The following is a 26,919-nucleotide window of genomic DNA, read 5'->3' as shown; positions in this document are numbered from 1 at the left end:
AGCCGTTGTTGATTGCCGTTGGCCTTTTGGCAAATAAGATAACATTTGCCCATTGCAGTGTTGTTGCTGCAATCTGCTGTGTTATATTCAAAGCTGTTGCAAAAAAAATGTGCATTAGGGATGCACTGATTGCAATATTAAAAAATAAATAAATAAAATAAAAATATACTGACACTTAATTTTGTTTTTGTTGTTATTCATCCCCCCCTTAACAAAGGAATCTTAATTTTATATATAAAATTTCATATCAACTTTCCACCCTTCATCACAGTTTGTTTATATCAATTTATGAAAAACAACAACAACTTTAAAATAACATGATAACATGATAGATAAATATCTGCCATTGGTGAAAGGGCATTTTATATGCTGATACAGATATTGGCCGATATCAGCAAGTATCAGCTGATACCAATGTCTGATATATATTGCTACATCCCTGCTTTGCATTACTGAAACTAAAGTGGAATAAATAAAACCACACAATAAAACATTTGAATTAATAAAGAATTTTACAATCAGTACATCTCTACTATATATCACAGAACTGCTAAATAAACACAATGCTATAGAGATAAACTGATCAGCAACAGGCACTTGTAAAAACAGACAAAATTAACAATTAACATTAACAATAGGCAAAAAGAGGAGACGATTCTTACTATTTTTGTCTGCATCCTCTGCTTTTGCCCTTTCTTCACCCAGAGGCTTATGGGCAGCTGCTTGCACATCAGTGTTCATCACCACAGCTAGTTTCCTCACAACGCCGGGAGAGTCCATCTCCTCCATCATCAGCTTGGACCTCCGCCTCTTCCGGGCATGAGAGCTCAGACTGTCTTCATGATAATCATCCTGAGTGTCAGACTGGCCTTTCTTCTTCTCTGCCAGTTTTAAGGTCAGTTTTTTCAGGTTCTTGTAGATCTCCAGGTGGCTCGTGCCTGGACTGCCCTTGAACGGGGACTTTGGCAGAGCAGACTGGCTGTCGACAACAGACATAGAGTCACTGTCTGACTGTAATGAGTTGCCATCGTAACTCGGTTTTCTGTCCTCTTTCTGCTGACTCTTCAGCCATGTTGATATAGAACCCTTTGGAAAAGCTATCATTTCTTCATCCAGAAACCTCTTAGGGACTTTGATGACGCGGGACGACCTTGCACTCATTACAGGGGTGGAAGAGTTGTTAGACGTCTGCTGGGCTTGTTCAGAAAATGAACTGGACTCGCCCTCTGATGAAGTCATGGATGGACCCTGACCTTGTAGCTGCTGCTTACTGTCAACCTGAATCTGCATGGTTGGAATGGGGTCTGGAACATAAGTGTAAAAAGTATGCGTGACACGAGAGCGAGGTATTTTTGGACTGCCTGAAGGACTTTTTCTTGCCTTTCGCCTAAGTCCAAATAAAGACCTGCGCTTTTTGTCCGTTTTTTTGTCAAAGGATTCTGCAGCTTTGCCTTCAAGTGGCATGGCTGCCTCCTGTCCACTCTGAGCTCCAGCTTCAGCCCCTGCCTCCGGTGAGGCGCCCATATCCTTCCCCATTTTCCTCCTCCTTCGTTTGTGAAGCGAGGTGAACGATGGAGCAGATGCTTCAGATGTTCGTCTCGCGTGTCCAACTCGAAATCGCCTCATTCGCCTTGCAGACTTCTGTGACTCGGGTTGCTCCGTCTCAGATTCCTCAGACACCTCGCCTGGCTCTTTGTCCCTGGAAGCTTTTTCTTTCCCCATCAGAATGCCTAACTGCTTCTTTTGCTTCATGCCACCAGCTGAGGTAGTGGCTGTTTGGTTTTGCATGCTGCCTGAGTGTGCAGACTCCCCTGCTTTGCTGATAAATTCAGCTGATTTTGTACTGCTGTCTTTACCTGAGGCCAGCTCATCTGCATGTTTTGGCTTCCTGTTTATCACCGAGGTTTAATGACCACTTTGGGTATGTCTGTATCTTTTGCTGGGGTCTCTTTGATAATCGGGCCATCTTTACTGCATCTCGGTACAATTTTCCCAATAAGAGCAGGTTTTGGGGTCTTTTGTACAATTTTTCCAATGAGAGGTTTGGCTGATAGAGAATGGTCTGAAACTTGCGGAGACTTTGTTCGGCTTTGTAAAGACACAGGAGCTTTCTGAGTTTTCTGTGGAGAAAGTGATGTGGTCCCAAATCCAGAGAAATCATCATCCTATAAAGAAAGATATAAAGCATAAAAGTTAGACAACAAAAAATATTAAGTAACGGTGATAAAATATTAAGTAACGGTGCTTAAAATTATATATGTATACAGTTTTTTTAATGAAGCTGCATTTACATCATTTTAGAAATCTCATGTAAAGGTGGAACAGAAAATAATCAAACAATTGTTTTGTCTGGTTGGGGTTTTCTTTCAAAGAATAATAATAATGAATGGGCTGATGGACGTGGTGCTCAGGTTTCTGTGAGCGAGTGTGTGTGGAGTGGGGCTTCCCACTGCCTTCATTTGATTCTCAGGCATCATTACTGCTGTTACCATGGCTCAGCATCAGCACTCAACTCCAATCTTACTTCACCGTTGCATCAGTATTGTGCTGCACCCAACAAAACTGTTTAGTTTCAGGCTTCAGTCAACTACAAATACTGTAATAACTCAGCAGATTTGCCCACAACCTGGCTATGTGACTCATTTTTTGTGGGATATAATGCAATTTCTTCCTTAGTAATCAATCAATAAAGCAGCACTTAAGCAAGCTGCATTTAAAACTACTATATTTTCTAGCATTCTTTAAAAGCAAAAAAAAATTAAATAAAATTTTAACCAAGTATAGTACTTAAAGACCACTGTTACCAAAGATGAAGGGAAAAAGACACTCAAACCTCCAGCTCTCCAACTGAGAAACTGCACTATAGCAAATCACAAGTACACTTCAGCTTGATTTCTACTGAAATGATCCATCGCTGAAAATTTGACAGAGATTAAACTCTCATACTGAAATCTCTACAGCACCGCAGAGCACAAGAGTGTGACGCGCAATCCTCCAGTGGAGCACCCACAAGCTTTAGCATGAAGCCATGTGACTGTTACAGTCCCCTCTAAAAGGATTGCATCAGTGATGTCCAACTGATGCCAGACACTAAAACCCCTCCTGCTGATGTAAAACAATGTGATAAAATACAATTTGCCAGTAACATTGTCCATTGATAATGTTACCCCCCCCACACACACACACCTTTTGTATGAATGAATCTAAGGTATATGCATCATTATGGGCATTTGAATACTCTCTGAATGTGTCACAGCACAGGGTTTAATACATCTTTGCAGCATGTTAGAAAAATATGGCCAAAAATTACATCTTGACTTTGAAATGTTGATAATGTGGATATGTTTTTTCCTGTCAACATGTGCTGCATATATAGTACTTTTTTGAGCTTGCAACAGTCTATTCTTGTGTATATTCTTATTCCTTTATTATTCATTACTGATTTTTATTTTAAAGTGTTATTATCTTAATGTTGTTTAATAGTAGAGTACTCATGATGACAATGTTACAGCTGCTGCTGTAACTCCTGTAATTTCCTGTAAGGGATCAATAAAGTATATATTATTATTATTATTATTATTATTATTGCTGCTGTAGCTCCTGTAATTTCCTGTAAAGGATCAATAAAGTATACATTAATTATTATTATTATTATTATTATTATTATTATTATTATGTACTCAGGATGAACTGTTTTCCTTATCAAAACGATATGCCACACATGACTGGAGAAACATTCAACAAATATAATAAAAAAAGAAAATATATTGCATTTCCATTTTTTTATTTAGTTAGATCTGAATTCTCCCAGGTCTACATCCATTTATTACGTAAAAATCTATGCAAGTCAATTATTATTTTGTACATGCTGCAAAAAAAAAGCGCAAGTATAGAGTAACTGTTTTCTGCTTTTAGATATCCACCTCAGAACTGCTGGTGCTAAAGTTATGAAGTGCTGCAAAAAGGGAGGTTGTGCATGAGGGGAAAATGTGATGCTTAAATACAACGTTGCAGAATGTGTAAGTTCACACCAATAATGATAACGATCATGGAACGTTTGTTTCCTGTCCAGCATCCTACGTTAAACGTACGTTCCAAATCGGAGCAGTCAGCTGACAGCTTCAGCGTGGAGAGTATGACCCCCAAGTTAGGTCCAACGACGTTATAACTACGACAACATTACCAGCCTTTGTGTGTCAGCGCAGTGGTAACTTCCACTGAATAGAGTGAATCGGGGGAAATAACAACTGAGTAAGTCTCTACGGTTTCCACAACAAAACAGGAGCCACTGGTGGGTCCCACCGCCAAAGTTTCCGCCTTATGTTCCCATCATGCAAACAAACTCAGCTGGTGTGGTCTGTGTGTGGCTGCTGCAGCTTAAAAGCACTGATACTGCTTGAAATCACAAGAATTCAGTACCGTCTAAAGAATCAATCATGCTGAAATTATATTATCATCAATCAAACTGAAGCAAACCTTGCAGTTAAAAGGCCATCTACAAGGCTTATTCTGAGTCAGTGTTTGTTAGCCAACTTAGCTAGATTAGCATAAATACCTTTAATAAGTTGCAGTTACAATATCTTCCTTCTAAACAGGCTATATTTACTAATGATCAGATACATGTTAGCCACCTGGCTGGTATAATAAGGTTAAATTAATCACCTCTTCACTGTTGCTGGAGTCAAACCCCGCATCTTTCTGCCGCCTGTGCTTCTCCGTAACCCCGAGCAGGCGCAGCAGGGACGGATCCTCGCTCAACGCCAAACCGATGTTTACGGGCCTCGGCCCTCCAGCAGCCTGCTCTCCGTCGTCCGAGCCCAACCTTCCGCGTCTGCTTCGTTTCTCCGACCGCAGCCTGCTGCGAGCCGTGCACGGCCGACCCGGGAAGCGAGCCCGGGCCGGAGCTTGGGTGCTCAAGCCCGCGATAGTAGCGGGAGACGGTAATCCTCCTCCCGATGCCGCCATTATTTACTACAACAACACGGACGGCGCGCGCTGGCGGAGGATGACTGCAGCGATGAGAGGCAAGATGGACTGCTCCGAGCAAAGGCGCGAGATAGAAAGCACGCCCCGTTGCATCATGGGAAAACGAACTTCTGCTTGGTACGGCCCCCATTTCGCGATATGGCACGACTTCGCCCAGACAGAACAGGCCATTAAACAGGCCATTCACCAGTAGTAATTGTTCACATAATCTATGTAAAGGGCAAAATTTTAGATTATTTATTTATTCATTAAAACCTCTGTAATAACAATTGTTATTAGAAAATTGCACAACTCATGTTTACATTTTGTCATAATTATCCTGTCTGCACTTTACCTGCCGTCTCCATACAATCACGTTATTTATTGTACATAGTTGTTCTTATTATTTATTATATTACTTTATTTTCTTAGATTTCTTTGATTGTATAAAAGTGCTGTGTAATCATGCTGCTCATTTATCCTTTCAAATTGCCCCCTGGGGACAAATTAAGTTTCTTCATTTGTTATTTTTAATGACTTGAAAGAAAATAAATAACTATTACAGCTTTGGAAAATATTATATTCGATATAATAGCCAAATTGATGTCTGTTTTTTGGGGTTATTAATTATTTCTGTCTCACACAAGAAGTCATTCATAACAAGTTGACTGCAAATTATTTCCAAAACAGTTGTATGTTGTGTTTTACATACGGTAAAAACTGTACATATATGATTTATCTTGATTCTTTATGTAAAAGATTTGGGTACTATTTGTTTTTTGTTTTTGCATAAATTGAGGTTTATATTGTGGCAATACATAAAAACAGATTTATAAATTGATGAATGCAACACATACTTCATTTAATAATCAGGAGCTCCCACTTGTATTAAGTATGTGCTGTATGTGTTGATTTTGATTTCTATTTCTTCATTATTCCCATGTTAAATAATTAACTTTTATCTCTTAGTATGTTTACTGTTCTATTGTTCTGCTGTAATAAAGTAAATTTCCCCAGTATGGAAGTAACAAAAAACAAAAACCTAGTATATAATCTTTTTTCTCCCAAGTAGCAGAGAAAGTAGTCGAGGTGCTGTACCTACATCCAATAGAAGGAATAACCCAATATCTACAAAAGCAAACCCCCGTATTCCAATACACAGAATTGTTCACTTGGAAAAACATTGCAATGGATCAAAATTAAGTATGAATTACACACCTTTTGTTAGTGTTTAGTGTTTTTAATAAAATGATTGCACAACTGGCGAATTCTTCTGCTTAAGTAAATCAGTGTTGTGTGGCAGGATAAAAATAAAACGGAATAAAACTTTAAGTAGGAAGATGCTAAAAAAAAATACTAATGTAGTGGTGTCAATAATACATCTAGAGATGTAGAGTTTACGTAGTTTTTGCTCACAAAACTGTGGTAAAAGTGTCAAATCGACAAATAAACAATTTTCAGTAAAACTACAAGTCATTCACACAGTGTGTAAAAACAACACATATATTTTGTTAAATGAAAGTTATTTACCTTTTGAAATAGGAAAATAAGACCCTGATATGACTGAAGGGATGTCCCATGGCACAGAGTCATATAGGCTGGCGTACTTACTTAATATCTATATGAAGTAAATATTAATATTTTTCAGTCTTACATTCTCCATATAATTGTAACTTTTATGAATTTACACAAAATATGATGATAAAGATAAATACAAAACGGCAGAATTTGAATGAGACTTAGCTACTTATTCTACAGTGAATAAAAAAACTTTTCATCAGAGGTAACAGCATAAGAACATTTAATGACAAGAGCTTATACTGAATTGATAATTATGTACACATCTATGAGTACAGTTTTATTCACAAGTGTAGGATATCTTTCAAAATTCATTGGAAAAATGGTGTTCCAGAAACAACCTACATACTTCAATGGTGTTGCATAACCGTGCTTCAAAAACTCTCAGATAGAAATGTTCTTCCTACACTAAGCAGAATATGATAACCATCAGTCTGAAAATGATTTAACTGGATGATGTGGGAAGAAGGTGCAGCCTTTTCTCCACATATTATCTTGTATCATCTTCCTCCTCCTCTTCTTTCTGAGAGTGCGTTGTCAGGTGGGCCTTTAGGACACTCTCTCTAGGAAAACTCTTCCCACAGGTTGGGCATTTGTATCTGCTAGAGCAGTGAGCCCTTGCTATGTGTGCACTAAGCTGCTCAGGCCGTGCATAACTCTCATCGCACTCTGTACATGCATGAGCTTTGCGAGGCAGGCGCCCATGCTGCACTTCTTGTGTGCCCTTAGGGCTGCAAGAGTAGGGAATAGGAGGTCACAATCTGCTTCAGAACAAGGGATCTTAAGCTCAAGTTGCTGCTCTTGGGAGGAGCATCCCCCTGTTGGAATATCATTGAATTGTTCCATTTCCTCTTCTTCTTGTTTGATTTTATTTATTTTAATTGGCACTTCAACATCTTCACTCTTCGGTTTTCGGCCTCGTTTTTTTCCTGGCTTTCCCGGCTTAAGGTTACAGTTTGTACTGTTAGCAAATTTCTCCTGGTGAAGCAGGAGTTCGTTTTCTGACTGGAAATATCGACTACATTTACAACACTGGTAGGTGTCCACTGTCTGATTCAGTACCGGCAACGGCGGGTGGAGGTGCACTGAAATACGATGGTACTGGAGTCGTGATGGATTGGGGAACAAGGCACCACAGTCTTTGCAGGGACATTGTCGTTCCACACAGTCCCATCGTCTGTGTTTGGTTAGCTGCCAGACAATTATCACAGACAGGAAACAGAAGGACAGTAAGGTACAGCTTTTGAAACAATGTATTAAATATGTCCTTTGAAGCAAGCAGCAAAGTACTATTACCTCTGTGAAAGTAAGGAAGGTTTCCTTGCAGAAGGGGCACTGGAAACATTTCTCGTCATTGCGATGTGTAGCCGTGTGTTCACTGAGTTCCTCAGACGAGTAAAAGCACTTGTCACAGTTATAGCAAGTGAACACTGTGTTAGTCTGCAAAATAATGTGAAAGCAAATACTTCAAAACACTGATCTCAATACTTTTAGTTCTTTAAAAACATTCTAAATAGCCAACATATTTCATACGACACATCCACTAAAACTGTTTCCTTTATCTGTACAACGGCACCTACATACAGCAAATATAGTGTATCCTGTATAGGTTCATAACGTAGTTAGTAACTGAATACAGAGCAACCTGCATGACAATATGAAACACAGATGTTTAGTAACCATCACAAATTAATATCTATTATTAGATGTTATTTCATCCATGAAAGAAAGGTATTAACAAAATATAATAAATAAAACTGAAATTACTGGCACTCAGTTTCCCTCCCGTGTGACAAAGTCATTAGAAACAGAATTATGAGCTGATATCAGATTCATCCTCCAACCCAGCCAATAAGTCCTTATGACAGATATATCATCATTCCATTATGTTTCAATGTAAGTCAGCACAGAAACACCCACATTTTAATCTAATTTGGAATACATGTAGAATTCTCCAACACAGTTGACGAGTTTGTCCATTTTTCCATTACCAATATCACATGTCTTACCAACAAATTTCAGGTATTCTTAGCAAGAGTTACAAATTCTAGCCATATTCTCCACTTCTTTTCAAACAACCATGTATGTACTACAGTTGGGTATTCTTTATACTGTATTGTGCATCAGTTTAATCTAAAGGATTATCTTCAGTCATTTGAGCTAAATTTGTGTTGGTGTATTTCGGTGACAAAAACTTGACCTAGTGTTTTCATTTCCTCTTACCTGCTGTAGCTGCTTTTTATACTGCTCCCTATGACTCTTTCTCATGTGTCTCTCCTTTGCTTTGGGGTCAGAGAAGGTGATGAAGCACTGAAAACACTGCAGACTTTCATGTTGATCTGCATCACAGGGAGGGGGATGAGTTACAGTGGGATGTTTATTCACTTTTACTGCTTGGACTGAATATTGTGCACTCAGAATTAAGTTCACAGCCTGAACTATGTGAGTATGTTGCGTTAAATGAACTTACAGGATGGAAGAGGGGGGAGAGGGGGGCGAGGGGCGCTCACAGGCTCGGACTTGATCTCAGGTGTGGACCTCTCACTCCCTACGATGACCTGCTCTATCTTCACCATTTCCATGCTGATGCTTTCACAAACAAGTCAGCCACACAGACCTGCAAACAGGAACACAGTGTTTAAGTGTGCATAATACACGTTATATTTGGGAGCAAAGCGGAACCATAGATGGACATGGATGAGCAGAACAGACTAGAAAGAGGACTGCAGATGCTAGCGATAAGTTAACCTTCGCATGAGAAGTGATGCCTCTTCACTTTAATAACTAAAAGAGTGTACTAAAAATACACTAAAACTCAATAAATATACATTTTCGAGAGTGAAGCTGCAGTCTGTCTGGTCAAACTGCTTAAGAAAAACAAAACAAAATCCAGGATGGAGGAAACTGACACTGGTCGACGTCAACTTCAAAGCCGATGATGCTCAAATATTTAGGGAAAAACAGTCTCAATTGTGACTCCTGTGACACTTGCGTACTTCAGGGTTGTATGTGTGTACTTTACAAATGTTTATATTGGGATATTAATGATTAATTTTCCCTAAAGTCTTTGTTAACGATTCAAATATGAACCAATTTCTTACCGTTGGGGGAGTCCGCTGTAATGAAGCCGCGGTGAATAGGCTACCCACATCACGTGACGCCGGAGAGTTACCGAGAAACATCGCGAGATTAGGTACGGCGTGGCTTTGTTTGGAATGTACCACTGAAATATGTGGATGATAAATATGCAAATTATGCCACGCTTTATGCCCTTTTGTCTTTTTACAAGAGTATTCTCATCACATAACCGAAAATTTAAATGTACAATAATGTAGTGGTCTTTTAATTTTATGAATTTATTTTATTAATACATTTTTCCCATCCTACTATGTTCATCTCCGGCAGTCAGTCTTGTTAATCCTTACTGCATTCTTTGAGCTTTAAATAACACAAAGGCAGTTTTGATGAGAGATTCTTGCCTTTCTTCACAGCTCAGTTCACACAGAATGAACAATTTCATCCATGTCTATGTATGATTTTAAAAAATGGAGAAATAAATAAATAAATAAATAAACATACATAAAAAGCAAAGGATTTGAAGACTGAAGGTTTTAAGGTTCATAGAACTTTATTGGTAATATCAGACAAGGCAGACACATCAATGTTAAACTTGATGATGAGGCGATAAGATGGCACAATGTTGTTTATTTATTTTTTAAATAATTTGACAATGAAACGATCTTAGGGTGGATATAAGGATAAGCAGAAGAACCAGGAGTCAAAGGAGCCATTCAAGCTCTGGCTTGCTTCTGCTGCTGGAAGTCAGCAATTCTGCTTTCCATCACAGGCCTGAAATGCCTGATCAGTCCCTAAAAACAGAAAAGAGGCATTTATACATCATTTACACATCTTGTATATCATCATATGTGCTGGGTGGAAATGTTAGTTGGAGGAAAATATCTGTAAATGGGGATAGATGGTTTTTTTTTAAACTTTCAAACAGTCAAAATGACCTAAAACTGTCATACTTAATTTACTGGAATATGTTTTGTTTTGATTGATTTTACTTATAAAATAAAACCAAATTGTGGGGAAAATTTACAAACTGAAATGATTCTTACCAGAGCAAATTTATTGTATGTGCGAAAATGCCTTAAAAGTGTAGTTTACAGAGTTTTCCCCAATACATCTTCTATTGACCCTGTTAGTATATAGTGGTGATATCAAAGTGCATGTGTTTACCTGCACAGGCCATGCAGCACCATCACCCAGAGCGCAGATAGTGTGTCCCTCAATCTGTTTACTGAGTTCCCAAATCATGTCAATCTCTGTACTTCGTGCATCTCCTTGAACAAAACGCCACATCATTTTGTTCATCCAGTCGACTCCTACAACAACAGAAGAAAGGACGGAAAATACTTAGCTTGTTTGCAATCCTGTAAAATGCTGAATAGTTTTATTACAGCAACATATCCTGACTAGGCCCTAAAGCTTTGAGCAAATGTTAAAGTTGGTTCCACAGGTGCATTACATTATCTGCAAATAGTCTATCAGTGTTTACCTTCTCTGCATGGTGTGCACTGTCCGCAGCTCTCGTGCTTATAAAACTCAATCAGGCGGGCGATGGCTCTGATGATGTCAGCCTACAAAAACAATGCATTCACCTTTGTAAGAAATGTGAATAGAACTCTCTTGACATAATTTATGCCATTGTGAAGCATACAAACTTACAGATTTGTCCATAACAATAAGAGCAGCTGTGCCAAGGCCTGTCTGCGCTTGAATGAGGCCGTCAAAGTCCATAAGCACGTCCTCACACACACTCTTGGGAATAAGGGGCGTTGAGGAGCCACCGGGGATTACGGCCAGCAGGTTATCCCAACCTCCGCGCACTCCACCTACCAGACAGATGTTTATTTCAATTAAGTTAAAAAAAAAAAACATGCATTTACTTTGGCTCTTCTTAAGTTAAGCTCTCTTAATCTTTTCAGTTTGTGACCTACTCAGCAAAGGGGACACAGGCACATGAAAGAATGCAAATTTAGGTTTTCTTTTCCTCCAGTTGTTTTTCAGACAAACTCACCATGCACTTCTCCCTTTGAAGTAGGATCATAATGCTTATACATAATACTTCTGATTTTGATTAATACTTCTGATTTTACCAACACCGGCTTCACCTGCCTCACATACCTGCATGTCTCTCAATGAGGTCTTTCAGAGGGATTGACATCTCCTCCTCTACAGTGCAGGGATGATTAACATGACCGGAGATGTTGAAGAGCTTTGTGCCAGAGTTCCTCTCTCTGCCAAAGCCCAGAAACCATGTGCCTCCACGACGACAGATGGTGGGTGCCACGGAGACCGTCTCCACATTGGCAACAGTTGTTGGGCAACCAAACACACCTTTAACATAGCAGAGAGGAGGCGGAGAATTTAACATAGCTTCTATTGCACTAAAACAATTCAACAACTACCACTGCTCAGAATGATGAGTTAAAGAGCATCTAGCCTATGAGAACCTTCACCTTAAGAATAACTGAGTGAATCATGTACAAAAAACAAAAGGTGATAAAAACAAAAGACAAATAAGACAATAAAAACATTAAGATTAAGTCAGGACAAGTAATAACTGAATTAAATGAAATAAAATACAACCAAACGTAGGCAAAACTACATTATTTTCAAAGTTTTCTTGATATCAGGTGTCCCAAAGCCCTTGTCCACTTACCCACATCCGCAGGAAATGGGGGCTTGAGGCGGGGTTTGCCCTGCTTTCCCTCCAGGGACTCAATAAGAGCAGTCTCTTCTCCACAGATGTATGCTCCAGCACCACGCATCACAAACACATCAAAGTCATAACCAGAACCACAGGCATCTCTACCAATCAGCCCGGCAGCATAGGCCTCATTTATAGCCACCTGCACAGACAGAGAATAAGATGATGCTTAATATAATGAATTAACTTTAAAATGCGATACAATCATACAGTACATATAAATCATCATCATTATGAGATGGTTTACAACTTCACATTTTATGTTTTGTCTGTCAGTCCTTTATCTGTGTTGTCCAGCTGTGGGGGAGATGGATAAAGTAAATCTATTTATTTCAACTTGGTTCTGTTTAGGAGATGGACACCGCAGAGCATGAAGTGAAACAATGCACTGCTCTGTCAGACCAGGAGCACACACAGTATTTTATACAATTAAAAGGGCACCTAAAAATATCAATGTCAGTTTGACTGTAAATAATATTCAGAATATTTTCATTGCCTTATTCAGTGCTAGTCTCACATTGTCAGACCCGTCTACACCCTACCTTAACACTGTGCTAGAACTGTAAACAGGTCTGTCACCCTCCACTATTGCTCTGGGACAGGGGAAAATGTTATTACCTCCGCCAAGGAGGTTATGTTTTTGCCAGGGTTTGTTTGCCTGTTTGTTTGTCTGTCCGTTAGTGTGCAACATAACTCAAAAAGTTATGGACAGATTTGGATGAAATTTTCAGGGTTTGTTGGAAATGGGATAAGGAAGAAATCATTAAATTTCGGTGGTGATCGGGGGGGGGGGCACTGATCAGCCTTGGCGGAGGTCTGCGCTCTCCGAGTGCTTCTAGTTTGCATTGTTTGGCTAACTCTTGGGTGATGCTGAGCACAGGGTGCTGCGACAGTACATTTGCAAAATAGTGCCAGGAGGTAAGTTGTTCTTGGTGGAACGTGTACATGACAAAGTGGCACATTAAAAGACATGTGTCTTTGTCAAAACTTGCTATTTTCAGGGTGCAGTTGCACCTCCAAGGTGTTTGTTCTTTGAGGTAGCGAGGCGTAATTGAGAATCCTGCCACTTTGCAAAGGAAATATTCACGCTAAAGTATGTCCTGTTAACCACAGTAATTCAGTACTCATAGTACTAATTAGACTGTGCATGCAATCTGCTGCGGGTAAAAACCCAGTCAGTGAAAATGAAATTAATCACTAGATATAAATTAAATTAGTCAAATAAATAAATAGGTTTTGCCACTTCTGATCACTAACTGGTACCTCACAGAGAGAATTATATAAAGGTAAAGCAGTTTAAGGATTCTGCCCTTTTTGACTGTTTAAACATCAAAATGACAATGGGACATGTATAGCTTTAAGGAGATTAAAAGTTTTTTGAATATGAGAATACCCACAGTATACTTGATTTAGATAGATTAATTAAATCTATTTCAGCCTATACACAATACAGTAGCTGCATTATAGTCATTAAGAGATTATGTTGTAGACTGAATAATTCATGACTATCTGAAATGTCTACTTTAGAACTGTGAATGAAAATATTCACAAAAAATAACTGTAAACTATCATTAATCTCAGTTTTTGTGTGTGTGTTTTCACCTGGAGGTTGGATGACTCATTGTAGAACTCTCCTCTGATATAGATATAGGCTGCTCGTGCTCCCATGGCTCTGCCTGCGACCAAGCAGCCCTCCACCAGCTTGTGTGGGTCATTCCGCATAATCTCCCGGTCCTTACAGGTTCCAGGTTCTCCCTCATCTGCATTCACCACCAAGTACTTTGGCCTAAAGAAAGGAATGAGATTTACCATAGCAATGACAACAATGGGTGGTAATCCATGTGATCTTTTCATGTTAATTTTTTTAACCAACTGATGTTTGCTAATTACACAAACTACCACAGCTGTAACAGTTACAACAATAGGGGTGAGGGAAGATATGAGAATATATCATATTACAGGGTTTAACCTCTGAGCTGAATCTATGGTGGATAAAAAAAAAAAAGGATCAGGTCACACTTTATGAGTCCCAGATCCGATCACTTTTCAGATTAGACAAAGGGAAGACGTAAATAACAGAAGACTTGGTAATGGCTTTAGCCTGCAGCAAAGACCTGCCTAAATTAGGGAGGTTGAGATAAAATACGCTTAAAAAGACATTATTAATGGCAGCGGTAACATGAACACACACATTTATACATGCCTTTGTCTGCGCATTATGTTATTGATATTTTTATCAAAACATACAACTGGTCTATATAGTTATCCTGACAATTTGACTCACAGGAGTCACCATTTCGTGTGTGTTTAAGAGTCACAAGACTAAGATTCTGTCCATTTTTCAGGAACTTTTTTTTAATGTCTCACTTGTCTAATACTTTGTCACTGAAACTTCATTTACTTTTGTACTAAATTGCACAGACTTAATGCATCACAGAGAGTTGTTTTGAAGTGCATCACGTATCACAGTATCATGACACTGACATCACTGTGGACACTATACTGATACTATCACATCGGCAGTTACACTGTGATTCCCTGCCCTACTTCAAACACCAGAGCACTGTGTCTTTGTTTAGATGTGTAGAGTTGCGTGTATCTCCTCACTGACCTGCCATCACTGGGCTTGTTCATGAAGCTCCATTTCATGCCGGTAGGGAAACCAGCTCCACCTCTCCCACGAAGGCCAGAAACCTTTATCTCATTAAGGATCCAATCAACTCCTTTAAGGAGGATCTCCTTGGTCTTGTACCAGTCTCCACGCTTCAATGCACCCTTCAGCCTGAGAAACAAATCGGAGCAAATAAAGACTATGCTCTGTTTTTAGACTTAAGTTATTCATTTTTCATTTCAGCTTCTCAAAAAAGACAAACTATACATTGCATGTATTTACTTTTGTTTGACTTTTTAGGTAGAGATCGACTTTAAAGGTTTAGCCGATTTAACAACACCATCAACACAATTTTTGCAAACTACTGATATCAGCCAAACTTGGCTCTGTAAGAGGCCAGCAGTTAATATTAGGTATCTATACTGGAATTGTTGTCTTGGAGGGCCAGTAATAGCATAAAAATATATATTGCTCATAGAATCATCAAGATTTTTCAGGGGATATATTGTTGTTACCTCCAATCATGACGGCCGTAAAGGTTTGTGAAAATTCTGTCCTCATCTGCCAGAGGTCCATATGTTGTTTTCTTAGGAGGAGTCTGTAAAAGTAAAATAAAGGTATAAGATATTTGTGTACTACTTGTGTACTATGTTTTGGTTTTTAATCTAACACAGGATATATAAATATACCTGCGCTGTGCTGTTGAATCGGGTAACAGCTGTCACTCCAGCTTGACTGACAGCAGCTGGGGCTCGCGCCACCCCGCTCACCACTGCGCGAGACAGGGACAGCATCCTTCTGCATGAGGAGGACACAACATTATAACAGGTCCAATGAGGATACACATGAATAGTTAAGTCACAGGTGAGAACAATTTCTCAGCAGAGTATGTTTTGTTTTTAACCTTTGAAGTTGCCGCAATATGTCACATGTATACGACTGTGTACAACTGTGATCACACTGCAAGTTTACAACTGAGGGAAGTAATTACTAAGATTTTTCCCAGAATAACAGGTATTGAACTGTCAATAAACACTGGCATTAAATAATCTGATCAGAGGTTGTAATTATCCCCCCCTTCTATTCTTTCCTATACATAACAATAACAACAACAACAACAACAACAACGATTATTATTATTATTAGAAAACTGTTGAGTTGTAAATATAAATAATTGTATTTTAAAAAGTTTAAAGTTCAACAACATCCCTAAACTTAATATGCAACACAATTTTCCATGGTTTATTTAATGCGGACAAAGGTCATACAATCAAAGTTTTCAATATTTTTCAAACAGTATCAACAAACCACAATATTTGCGTTGAATTTTGATAATTAAATATCTTGAAATATAAATCTTTTTCACAGCTGTCAAACTGTTTTTATGGGACATAAAGAGCACCAAAACCAGAGCATTATACCGTGTTAACATTTTAACTTTCAAAACACATTTAAAAAGTACAATTCGTTGATCGTTTGGTTGAAGGCAATCAACAAACACCAAAAAATAAAATCTATCTGAGGTTCTAGATCAGTTTCAACGACACATTATGTTCTGTTATGAAATGTTCACGTAACAACATACGTAACGTTATGGAAAGTGCTAACTTCATTAGCTAGCTAACACAGAAAACAAAAAGTGAAAATCGAGGTTATGCGAATCCTTTCACTCCAGCTACAAACTCACCAAAAAATATATTCATATTTTAACCAAACAATGTTAAATCTGCGTTATTACACTCTGAGTGTGTAACTGAGAACACACTGACCTCCATAGCTGCAGTTAGCTACGCAGAGCTACCATGCTAACGCATCGGTTAACCTTGTAATGTCAAACAGCACACTCACAAAACAACAAAAAAATATATTAAAGAGAACAACAAACAATAGTCTGCGGGTTTTCGAAGTTAATCAAACATATAAAAGTTAGGTGGTAGTTGCTCCAAAACAAGCTCTTCTTACCTTCTCTACGTCCCGAGTTTATGAAATTTGGACAGGAACTGAACGCCTCTTCGATCCGGAAGTAGATACTGAGCCCAGAGCTGGAGCAGGGTCCTTTAAAAACAGTCTGTTTCACAACCTGCAGGAAAAGAAACACTACACTCTATCCTTTACTGGATCTCATTACAGTGTTTTACCAAAGGACACAGTGTGTGTCATAAACATAAATAATAACAGATATTCAGAAGTTTTAGACAAACAGTAGCAACAACACAGAGAAAAACACAAGTAAAAAGTGCAAAACTAGGAAAAGTAGCTTCATTTATAACACCAGATCATAGTCTGTTTGATGCTATATATTTTTTAATTCATATGAATCTACAAAATTACAAATACAAAATTATTTTATAATGAATAACGGAGCAAAAGATATAATATTTTTTTTCATTGTATTGTAGTAGAAATATAAAATTGCAGAAAATGGAATTAGGTTTACAATAAAGTATATGAACTTAGGCTGGGTGATAAAACAACCATCTTAATTATTTTTGATATAATCTTATGTCAAGTAAAGATATAAGATTATATTCCAAGAATTATAATTATGGTGATATAATCCTATATCATATTAAGAGGTAATTTTTAAATTTTGTATCATGACAATTGTCCTGCAAGAGGCATAATTTCATGCAGAAATAATTATCAGTATTAAAGTGTTATTATTTTCACCCCCCCCCCCCCCCCCCCCCCCCGACACACGCACGTACGCACGCACGCACGCACACACACACACACACACAAAATAAAAGCAGAAAATACTTTAATTGAATTATCGTTACTTCTGCATATTTGTGTTTTCTATCACCTGTCATTACCTGTTATAACTTTCTTTCTTCTTGATGTCTTGATCTTGATAAAAAGATAGTTCTCTTGTTCTTCCCGCAGAATAAACTATAACTACTTTTTTTTTTTTTTTTTTTTTCTGCTTAGGTGACTTTAAAACTCTGTTAAGAATCTATGTAACCAAAGAGTGTAATTACTTTTCCAAAGCTGGATTTTGGCTCATGTACATTTATTCTCAAAATACTTCCAGGTTAAATAAACGTAAAATATTCAGATTTTCAAAAAGGATTTTAGAAAAAAAAATTATTACTAATTTATTATCGAAAGATATTAAACCTTCAAGTAAGTTTTAAATGTTATATCTGAGATTTCAGTCATGTTGTGACCATAAACAATAATGTAAAACTACCAGTAGCAATCTAGCTTCTTTAGTCTTTAAACTAAAGACAGTGTCACATTTACTTTGTAAATTATCAAAACTTTAACAGCATAAACTATTCTTTTTTTTTTTATTATCAGGATAATGTTTTGGGTTGTACCACCCATCCCCAGAAACAGCTCCCTCAAATTTGTACATTCCACTACTTTAAATGTAGACCAATCATTGAGCCCTTGAGTTAAAAACCTAATAAAGTACTTGTATAATTGTACAGATATCCAGTGAGATTAGTGTCAGTCTCTTAAAAGTGCATCTTCTGTGCATAGGTTTGCCTAAAAACAATTTATATAAGTAGACATGTAAATATGCATCTGCAGAAAAACCATGAATGTACAGGTTCACATAGTAATATATGAGAAACATGTAATTATTAGTATTTTACTATTTCTAATCATAATTTACAAATGTATTACTTCTATTCATAAAATTTTGTTTTTAGCACAAAATAATTCAATTCTTTACTTCAAATATAGCATCATCTGAAGTTATCAACACTGTCATGGACATCTACATGGTCAGTAAATTAAACATGGAAAAATACTTGTGAACAATGTAGAAAATATAATGTAAAAAATAATTTTGACATCTGGAAATCACCATAAAAAAGGTGTTTAAGGGTTAGATTGCTTTCATTTTGTTTTACAAAATAGCTGCCAGTACTTAAATCTCAATAGACCACTGGCTTTTTAACAACAACCAGATGAATCGCTGTTGTCGTGCTGAGGCAAAGTAAGCATTTACAAATGAAACGATCAGTTGGTGAGTTTTTATTTAATAAATCCAAATATGAATAGCATAAAACATTATAATTTAAACAATGTTTAACTGTGTGCAATCTGTCTCTGTACAGTTGGAGTTGTTACATCACAGCAGCTTATCCTTTGTGGATACCGGTATTAAACCTTGGTTTAACGTAACCTCCAGACCTGAGGGATGATTCCAATCAGAGGTAAATATAGCTATATGATGAGTTGTCCAGCTGGTGCTTCTGTGTATTTCCTCTTTGAATCACGTGTTGGGTAATGAAACTGCCGGCTTTGGTACTGGTCAAGCCCCTGAAAAAAATAAATCTTACAATAGTATGTACATCTGGAAATGCTAGTGTTGGTTTATTTAAAAGTAGGAACATCTGTATGAACAGACGATCTAACATTCACTGATCAGTCAAAACCTTCTGACGCTGACAGACAAAGTGGTATTAACACTGATGATCTCATTACAATAGGACCTGACTGTGGGTGGAATACATTAGGCAGCATGTGAACATTTATCCTGTGTACACAATACAGGTTTTAGTATTTCTGAAATCCTATTTTTTTGCTTGATTGTTCATGTTATAATTCAAATGTAATGCCATCAGACTCATGTGAACAGTCTGCGGTCCAGAATTGTGACGTCTGTTGCATTTCAATGACGTAAAAGTTGCATGAAATGAAGTCACACTGCAAAATATTTAGGTTCACATATGAAAGTAGCCTGGGTCTGATGTGAAAAAATCTGATTTGTGTTGTTCAGACTGTCAAAAAAAAAAATCAGATATGAGTCACATATGGGGCAAAAAAGTCAGTTTTGGTCACTTTTACCTGCAGTGTGAACATACCCCTCAAAGTTGATGTGTTAGAAACTACAAAAATGGTAAGAGTAGGCATCTGAGCAACTCTGACAAGGATGAAATAATGAGGGTCAAATCACTGGGTCAGAACATTTCCAGGTCTGGTTGTTCATTCCCGATGTAAAGGGTTTAGTACCTACCAAAAGTATCTAAAGAACAACCATATCTCAACCAGTCCATCATCTATGTGAGTAGAACATCATCACCACCTGTCTAATACTGTGTAGGTTCCATTTTTCCACTAAAACAGCTGTGACTCCACCTGACCTCTGAAGGTGTGCTGTGGTATCTGGACCAAGACGTTAGCAGCAGATCCCTGAGGTCCTGGAGGTAGAGAGGTGGACCTCCATGGATCACATGATCAATTGTCCTGAGATTGGGAGGTCCTTTCTTATTCCATTTTTGTTCTGTACTAACCCCTGCAGACCAGGAACACCCAAGAAGACCTGCAGTTGTGGAGATGCTCTGACCCCAGTCAGCACCGTTATAATATGGACCTGGTCAAAGTCACTTACGTTGCTCATTTTGCAGCTTCCAACACATCTAAATGTTCATATGACTGAACTTATATAGTGCATTTTCTACACCTTCATGGTGCCCAAACCGCTTTACATTCCTCACACTCATACACCAGCGGGTGGCTGCTGCCTAGCCCTACTGGGAACAATTTAGGGTTCAGTGTCTTGCTCAAGGACACTTTGACATGTGGACAGTTGAAGCCAGGATTTGAACCACCAACCTTTTGGTCATTGGACAACCTGCTCTACCAACTGAACCACAGCCACCCACATGTTGTCTAATACATCCAACCCACTGAAAGGTGCCATTGGCATGAAACAATGACTATTATTACCACTTCTCCTGGCAGTGGTCAGAATGTTTTGGCTGATCAGTTTAAAGTTCACAAACATCTAACACAAAAATGATCATGTAGCATACTGATTTGAGTAACAAAAAAAAAAAAAAGATGGATTAAATGAATGTGAGGAACTATTAGGTCTTCGATTGTGAGCTAAAGCTGACAGCAATCAGTAACATTTACATTGGTGGTTTCTGTTAAAAATCCCATTACAAATGTCTTCTCTAGGAGTCTCTTTGTGTCTGTACTAGTCAGCGGGGGGCTGATAACTGGGTCTGCGCGACACCCGGTCCAGTCGGTCCACGGCCACGCTCTCGAAGGCTCTCCTCATCAGAGGATGCTCCTCCAGGACTTCGTTAAAGCTGTCGACGCTCAGGGAGTAGAGGCGGCAGTAGGTCTCCGCCCTCACCGTGGCTGTTCGCCGCCCTTGGGTGAGCAGACAGATCTCTGTATGGGAGGGAGAGTCAGCGAGTCTCATTTAGAGCAATAATTACAATAATTACATTCAATACATGAACAGAAGTGTTGCTCAATTACACCATAGATTTTTAGGCAGCATCTAACAGCTTATAACAGTAAAGACTTACTGCTGGTAGACAAACCAACAAAAGTGTTGTTTAGTACCTGCAGTTTTATAAATCTGAACCCCATATTCAGCTCTGAAATTCAAATGCATTAGTTAAATGGCAGTTCATCCACAGTTCAGTCTTAAACATGAGGGGGTCAAGTTTATAATATTTTGGTTGGAATCGTATAGAACAAACTCACCCAGACAGACTTTTGTCTAATATTTGACCATCATCTATTCAGCTGTTTTGAATCTGTAACAGTATTTACATTTTGCTTTTATTGCCCTGATTTTGCTCTATTGAATGCCTGAATCTGACAGTATATACCTCATGTATATTTGCACCTATACTGGATCCCACTATTGTCCTTTCATACTGCATTATTAGTTTTAGTACTTGTATTTTTGTTCTGTAAAAAAAAATCTTGAGGGGGTGAGGGGGGGGGACCCCAGCGGGGGTGCCGGTAGGTAAATCTGACATTGATATAAATCAGCCACTAGGACAACGTTAAAAGTGCATAATTCCACAGGATCACAGCACTGAATACACTGAAGTGACACAGAACTGAAGTGCCATGGCACACTGCTGCATCTGACATGTAGCTCCGCCCACCTTTACCAGCCTCCACAGCAAAGAACACCATGAAACAACATATAAAGTATTTACAACAATAATTCCTATTCTATACTATATACTATCACCAATTTGTCATTTCTTCCATCAATTGCCACAGTTCTGTGGTAGCAAAATGCACAAAAGAATGAACTGAAGTATACTCCATATATCACCACAGCACAACAAGAGGTTAATGAGTTCATGTAACAGTGTCTGTGATTGGCTCTAGTACAAATGCTAATGTTTGACTGGTCTGTGGCAATAGACAAACTACATAGATATACTAGGTATTTTGTGCCACATCACTGTGGCAGTAACCATTGCCTTTTTATTTTGGATTCTTTGTGCATTGAAGTTGCCCTTAGATGACAGTTAATGCATTGAACTGAACTGAACTGAACTCCCAGAGATAAAGTAAATGGGTCAAAAGAGAGCATCAACAAACAGAAAACAGATGCACAGAGCCTCTTATAGCGTTACTGGGAAAATGTGGAAAGACTGGAGAGTGATTTACCCCCAAAATACGCTCCATCGCTGAGTCTAATCTCCTTACTGCCGCGTGGAATAACAGTGACTGAGCCGTGCTGGATGAAGTACATTTTACGACCCAGGGTCCCTTCTCGTATAATTAAGTCTCCGGGTTGGAAGACTTCGAATCGCAGCTTGGTCAGGATCACGGTCACGAAATGAGGGTCAGTGTTGGCAAACAGCGGCATGTTGGCCACCAGCCCACGGCAGTTATAACTGACAATCTCCTGGTGGAGACAAACAGAGGAGGATGATGGGTAGAAAACTGTCATCTGTCTGCAAATGCACAAATCAGTATCATTTAAAACAGACGGATATTTATGTGCTGTTCACAAAATGATATAAACAAACTGTTCTAGCATTTTATTTTGCTATACTACCTTAATTATAAACTTATTAAAGCATAAATGTACCCTGTTACCTTTTAAAATGATGAGGATTTACGTCCAGTCGGTTAAATGTGATAGTAAACTGATGTTTCTGTGTTTTGGTTGATTACATCTATATTCTAAATATGTGTAAATTATGCCAATCAAAATTTTTATAAATATTTATATGAATAGCAGATTTCTTTTTCCTCTGTATATTTCATGTTTGACACTGTAGATTTTCAGCCTGTTTTCCCTGCAGTTTATTTTTGTAACTTGCTGCTGCCAACCATGATGGGATCAATAAAGTCTCGTCTTGTCTTATCTTACATGAACATGAGCTGTTTTCTTCCTTTAATTAGAGTCTGGTTTCCTGATTTTAATTGTAATCAAAGTTCTCGATTCTCTAAGCGTGAATTTAGACCTAAAATTACCTACGTTAATTATGTTCAAGTAATTTTCCAAGCAGAAATGTAAAATTGGCCTTCATACTTATGTGCTTTGGTTGTATACCAGGATAAAGCAAGGGTGTCACTTTGCCTCTAATTTATTTAAATTATAAATAAATATTCATTAGTTAAACGTGAGTTTCATCCATTTTGATGTTAATACACTAAACTTCACTTTGATTAACATCAACTGTTTGCATCATTTTATTCGTCTGGTTTTCTGATTTTAATTTTTGATTTCCCACTGTTGAATTTCCAGTAAAAACTACTTAATTTCAAGTAATGTTCCAAGCAGAAATGTAAAATTAGCTTTCAAAATGAATGAGGATTTGCTTTTAGTCTTGGTTAATGTGACTGTAAACTGAATATTTCTGTTTACAATGATAAAATAAGACGTCACTTTGCTTCTAAGAAAATTTAGATTATTTTTTCTCCATTAGATGAAAGTGCTTTGCATCCATTACATTTTGTTGTTAATAATCTAAACATTAGTTGGATTAATACGAACTGTTCTCACAATTTTAATCGATTCTGGTTTCCTGATTTATATTTATTTATATTTATTTATATTTTTGATAAGTGTTCTGTTTAGAACTAAAATGACTTATGCTGAACTAATTTTCCATGCAGAAGCATTCAATCAGCTGTCAAGCATTTACACTTTTATTAAATATAGAGCATCAAATGGTGCTTTGTTTTGGTTTGTTTTTTTAAACTTGCCTTTTTTTGTCTCCAAACCAATGATGACCAATGACTAAATAAATAATTGCTTATTATTATTATTATTATTATTATTATTGTTGTTGTTGTTGTTATTGCTCTTTCGTGATGTGTAACAACAAAAAATTTACTGCACTAAAACCTCAACTAATTTAGGTTGTAAACACTGTCCATGCTACGATTTATTTATTTTTTAAATGTTGATTTTAATGTTTTTATCCGTGGCAAAATTTGCGTCTGTGTAACAATGTTTCATTAAATGGAGAACAGAGAAAAAAAAGTGAAAGAGAGAAACTTCGGTCCACGTTCTGATGAAAAACCCACCTCCTTGAGTGGATCACTGAGCTCTCCGAGGATACTATCCTCATCAAACATCTTGCCCTGGAATCTCTGCTCGTAATAATCGTGGATCCTCTGTCTTACATCAGCTGGCAGTTTATGGAACGACATGTACTGCTCCACTTGCTTGTACTGAAAACATTTGTACAAAACACATGGTGACTTGATCTTCATGAGGATATAATTCAGACCACACATTTAGTCACATTTTCTACCATGTGGTCAAAGACATAATTATACCCGAGTACAGTAATTATGCATTCATTCAATTTGCTTTGCAGGATTTTTTTTTTTTTAAACTATTTTAAGTGGATTACAAAATTCATTTGTAATGGGCATTAGCGAACAGTGATCCAAAACAAAGGTGCCTCCATTTGTCTATCATCCATTCTGCTTTATCTTGCGAAAATCCCCTGAAAGGGTCACAGTAGGGCCACAAAATCCATTAGATAATACACATATTCTCTAGGCATTTGGCATAGTTTCCATGAATAAAGTACAAACAAGTAAGCAGCCCCACATTACAAAGCATGGTTGTGATATTAAACCCCAAAGCCAGAATCACATTAGCATCCACGTGAATTTCCTGGGACATATTGTGCACAAAGCACAGCAGCTGTGGGTCAAAGGGCTTTACGTGGATCATGTTTTCAGGTGAGACAATTACCTTCTCCTGGTACTGCCGATGTGAGGCGTCCAGGGATTGGACCAGGTTGGTTGCGTGACCGAGGAACATGGCGTAACAGGTGGCACCGATTACCATACTGATCATAGTGAGCCAGACGTCACTCATGCCTTCTGGAGGGTGGGCGCCATATCCGATACACAACATGTGACTCATGGCCATGAAGAGAGCGTAGGAGTATTGTAAGTGCCACGTAGAATTCTGGGAAATAGAATAGAATCTTTATTTTTGTCAGTAATAGTTTGTCTTACACGTATACTTGCACCACACACCGAAATTTGTCTTCTGCCTTTAAATGAGTGACATTTTGCTTTTTTAAATGGAATTATGCATTTTAAAAATTTCCCTGTGGTCTACATAAACTGTAAATGCTATGTTTGGGTCTGAATTCTTCATTAATTCAACTCCACAGGTCCATCTTCAACCCTATTTCTGAGTAATGACACCAGAAAGGTTGTTTTGAGCGCTGGCCCTTTAACCCTGTCATGTATGAATTATGAGAACCTTAATCAAGATTTTTTTCTTGAGTGTTTTTATTCCTCTTTAGGCATGAAAAAAACAATGCAATTGCAAATTTTCTAATAAAAAAAAAAGATGAATAAATAAATAAATAAATAAAAAACATTAAAAAATAAAGTTAAAAAAAATAAAAATAAAAAAATATACTACTAATAATAATGGTAATTTTAATATTAATGATGATGATGACAATAATAATAATAATAATAATAATAATAATAATAATAATGATAATAATAATCAAAATGTTCTTATGGACCTTTTTTTCATGAAGTTGCAAAAATGTCCACTCAGCTGGACACCATGCGTTTAATTTTTGAAGCAAAGAAACATGTATTTGCTGATAAATTGTGTCAAAACTATGGGGGTGGGGGTGGGGGGGTGTTATTCTGGGGGTTTATACTCAGGGGAGATCTACACAGTGTTACCAATTCATGTCAGAAAAGATATGGAATGTGTTAAAACTTTAATAAAGATATGTATTTTAAAAAATCCATGAATATACAAGAGAACAGCTGTAGAATAACTGTCCACTGTAGTGACCACTGTGCATGAAAGGGTTAAATGCACATGACCCCACCCCCTCCAGGTTGTTGACTGTGCTTTCTGCCCCGTTCAGCCAGTTGTGTTCATTAATACAACCAACAACTGAACATTTTAGGTAATCGGTTCGAAGTTTGGACATATTTTCAGTATGGACTACAACCGCTGCCACTGACAAACAAATTAAGGCATACTCCGACAAATGTTCGTCTGAAGTCTTAAAATTATATGCGCAAATATTGTGAGGTAACTAGTTACAAACGTAACAAATTAAGAAGAAATTAAAACTTTACACAGACTCCTGGCTGAATTTGAACAGTACATTTGCAGTATTAATATCATAGACTCCCCCAAATGTGACAAGACTGTCAAACTATATGAAAAACATTTTTACAGAGAACTAAAGTCTAAGAATCCCTTTGTATTTGTTTTTTTTCACCCACCACCACCCCTCTTCTTCAGAGGACAACTTCATTCTTAATTACAACTTGTGCTTAACAAGTGACCAGTAACTAGGGATGTAACGATTACCGGTATAACGATAAACCGCGGTAAAATTCCCGACAGTTAGTATTACCGTTTAAATTCTAATTATCATGATAACCGTGTTTGATTACTGCACTTTGAAAGGGAAAGAGAGAGAGAGAGTCTATATATTTATCTATCTATGAAAAAGAAACTAAAACAACTCAAACTTCATATGGAAAATAGTCAAACAGTGTCCATAAGGCGACATCTTTAACCCTTTCATGCATAGTATAGTGGTCACTACAGTGGACAGTTATTCTACAGCTGTTCTCTTGTACATTAATGGGTTTAGTTGTTTTAGTTCCATATCAGCCAACACAGTGGACACTTATGCATCATCTCATAAACTGCAATTCATACCATTACTGTAACTTTGCTGTTGTTGATTGGTTCTTTAGTGGAAATCAATTGTTAATTGTTATTTTTTGCATA

At 37.6% G+C, this 26,919-nt stretch overlaps 4 protein-coding genes across 7 annotated transcripts in view; all 4 read right to left on the bottom strand.

The window, feature by feature from the left end:
• Nucleotides 1–5,002, bottom strand: part of kmt2ba (lysine (K)-specific methyltransferase 2Ba) — a 36,935-nt gene extending 31,933 nt beyond the window's left edge. Inside the window, 2 exon segments of the mRNA XM_030147017.1 lie at nt 663–2,165; nt 4,663–5,002. Of these exon segments, the coding sequence (XP_030002877.1) occupies nt 663–1,788 (1,126 nt within the window). The 5' untranslated portion in view covers nt 1,789–2,165; nt 4,663–5,002.
• Nucleotides 5,003–6,458: 1,456 nt separating this feature from the next.
• On the bottom strand, nt 6,459–9,713 carry LOC115428254 (zinc finger protein 699-like). The gene is made up of 5 exons (XM_030147121.1): nt 9,645–9,713; nt 9,014–9,160; nt 8,767–8,882; nt 7,840–7,983; nt 6,459–7,734 (listed from the first exon to the last, which is right to left on the bottom strand). The coding sequence occupies exons 2-5, from the start codon at nt 9,123–9,125 to the stop codon at nt 7,165–7,167; spliced, it is 942 nt and encodes a 313-aa protein (XP_030002981.1). The 5' UTR covers nt 9,126–9,160; nt 9,645–9,713; the 3' UTR covers nt 6,459–7,164.
• Nucleotides 9,714–10,152: 439 nt separating this feature from the next.
• ndufv1 (NADH:ubiquinone oxidoreductase core subunit V1) lies at nt 10,153–17,013 on the bottom strand. Of its 2 annotated transcripts, none has more exons than XM_030147119.1 (11): nt 16,893–17,013; nt 15,620–15,728; nt 15,446–15,528; nt 14,931–15,101; nt 13,922–14,105; nt 12,272–12,461; nt 11,734–11,946; nt 11,275–11,441; nt 11,105–11,186; nt 10,786–10,931; nt 10,153–10,412 (listed from the first exon to the last, which is right to left on the bottom strand). In XM_030147119.1, exons 2-11 carry the CDS (start codon nt 15,722–15,724, stop codon nt 10,335–10,337), a joined length of 1,419 nt encoding a protein of 472 aa, XP_030002979.1. In that variant the 5' UTR covers nt 15,725–15,728; nt 16,893–17,013; the 3' UTR covers nt 10,153–10,334. The 2 variants fall into 2 exon arrangements, with proteins under 2 accessions (XP_030002979.1, XP_030002980.1); XM_030147120.1 differs by having other exon boundaries at nt 10,272–10,412; nt 15,446–15,524; nt 15,619–15,728.
• Nucleotides 17,014–20,750: 3,737 nt separating this feature from the next.
• The window catches only part of hcn3 (hyperpolarization activated cyclic nucleotide-gated potassium channel 3), a 35,752-nt gene continuing 29,583 nt past the window's right edge, over nt 20,751–26,919 (bottom strand). For 2 of the 3 annotated variants that reach the window (XM_030147508.1, XM_030147509.1), the window contains exons 5-8: nt 24,880–25,098; nt 24,198–24,344; nt 22,323–22,563; nt 20,751–21,071 (exon numbers count right to left, since the gene is read on the bottom strand). In XM_030147508.1, the coding sequence (XP_030003368.1) occupies nt 20,872–21,071; nt 22,323–22,563; nt 24,198–24,344; nt 24,880–25,098 (807 nt within the window). In that variant the 3' untranslated portion in view covers nt 20,751–20,871. The remainder of the gene's footprint in view (nt 21,072–22,322; nt 22,564–24,197; nt 24,345–24,879; nt 25,099–26,919) is intronic. The other variant, XM_030147510.1, reaches the window with a different exon arrangement.

Source organism: Sphaeramia orbicularis, chromosome 11 (genome assembly GCF_902148855.1).
Source record: "Sphaeramia orbicularis chromosome 11, fSphaOr1.1, whole genome shotgun sequence".
Lineage (NCBI taxonomy): Eukaryota > Metazoa > Chordata > Actinopteri > Kurtiformes > Apogonidae > Sphaeramia > Sphaeramia orbicularis.
Note: the sequence above shows the minus strand (reverse complement) of the source record. Positions and strands in the feature narration are given on the sequence as shown.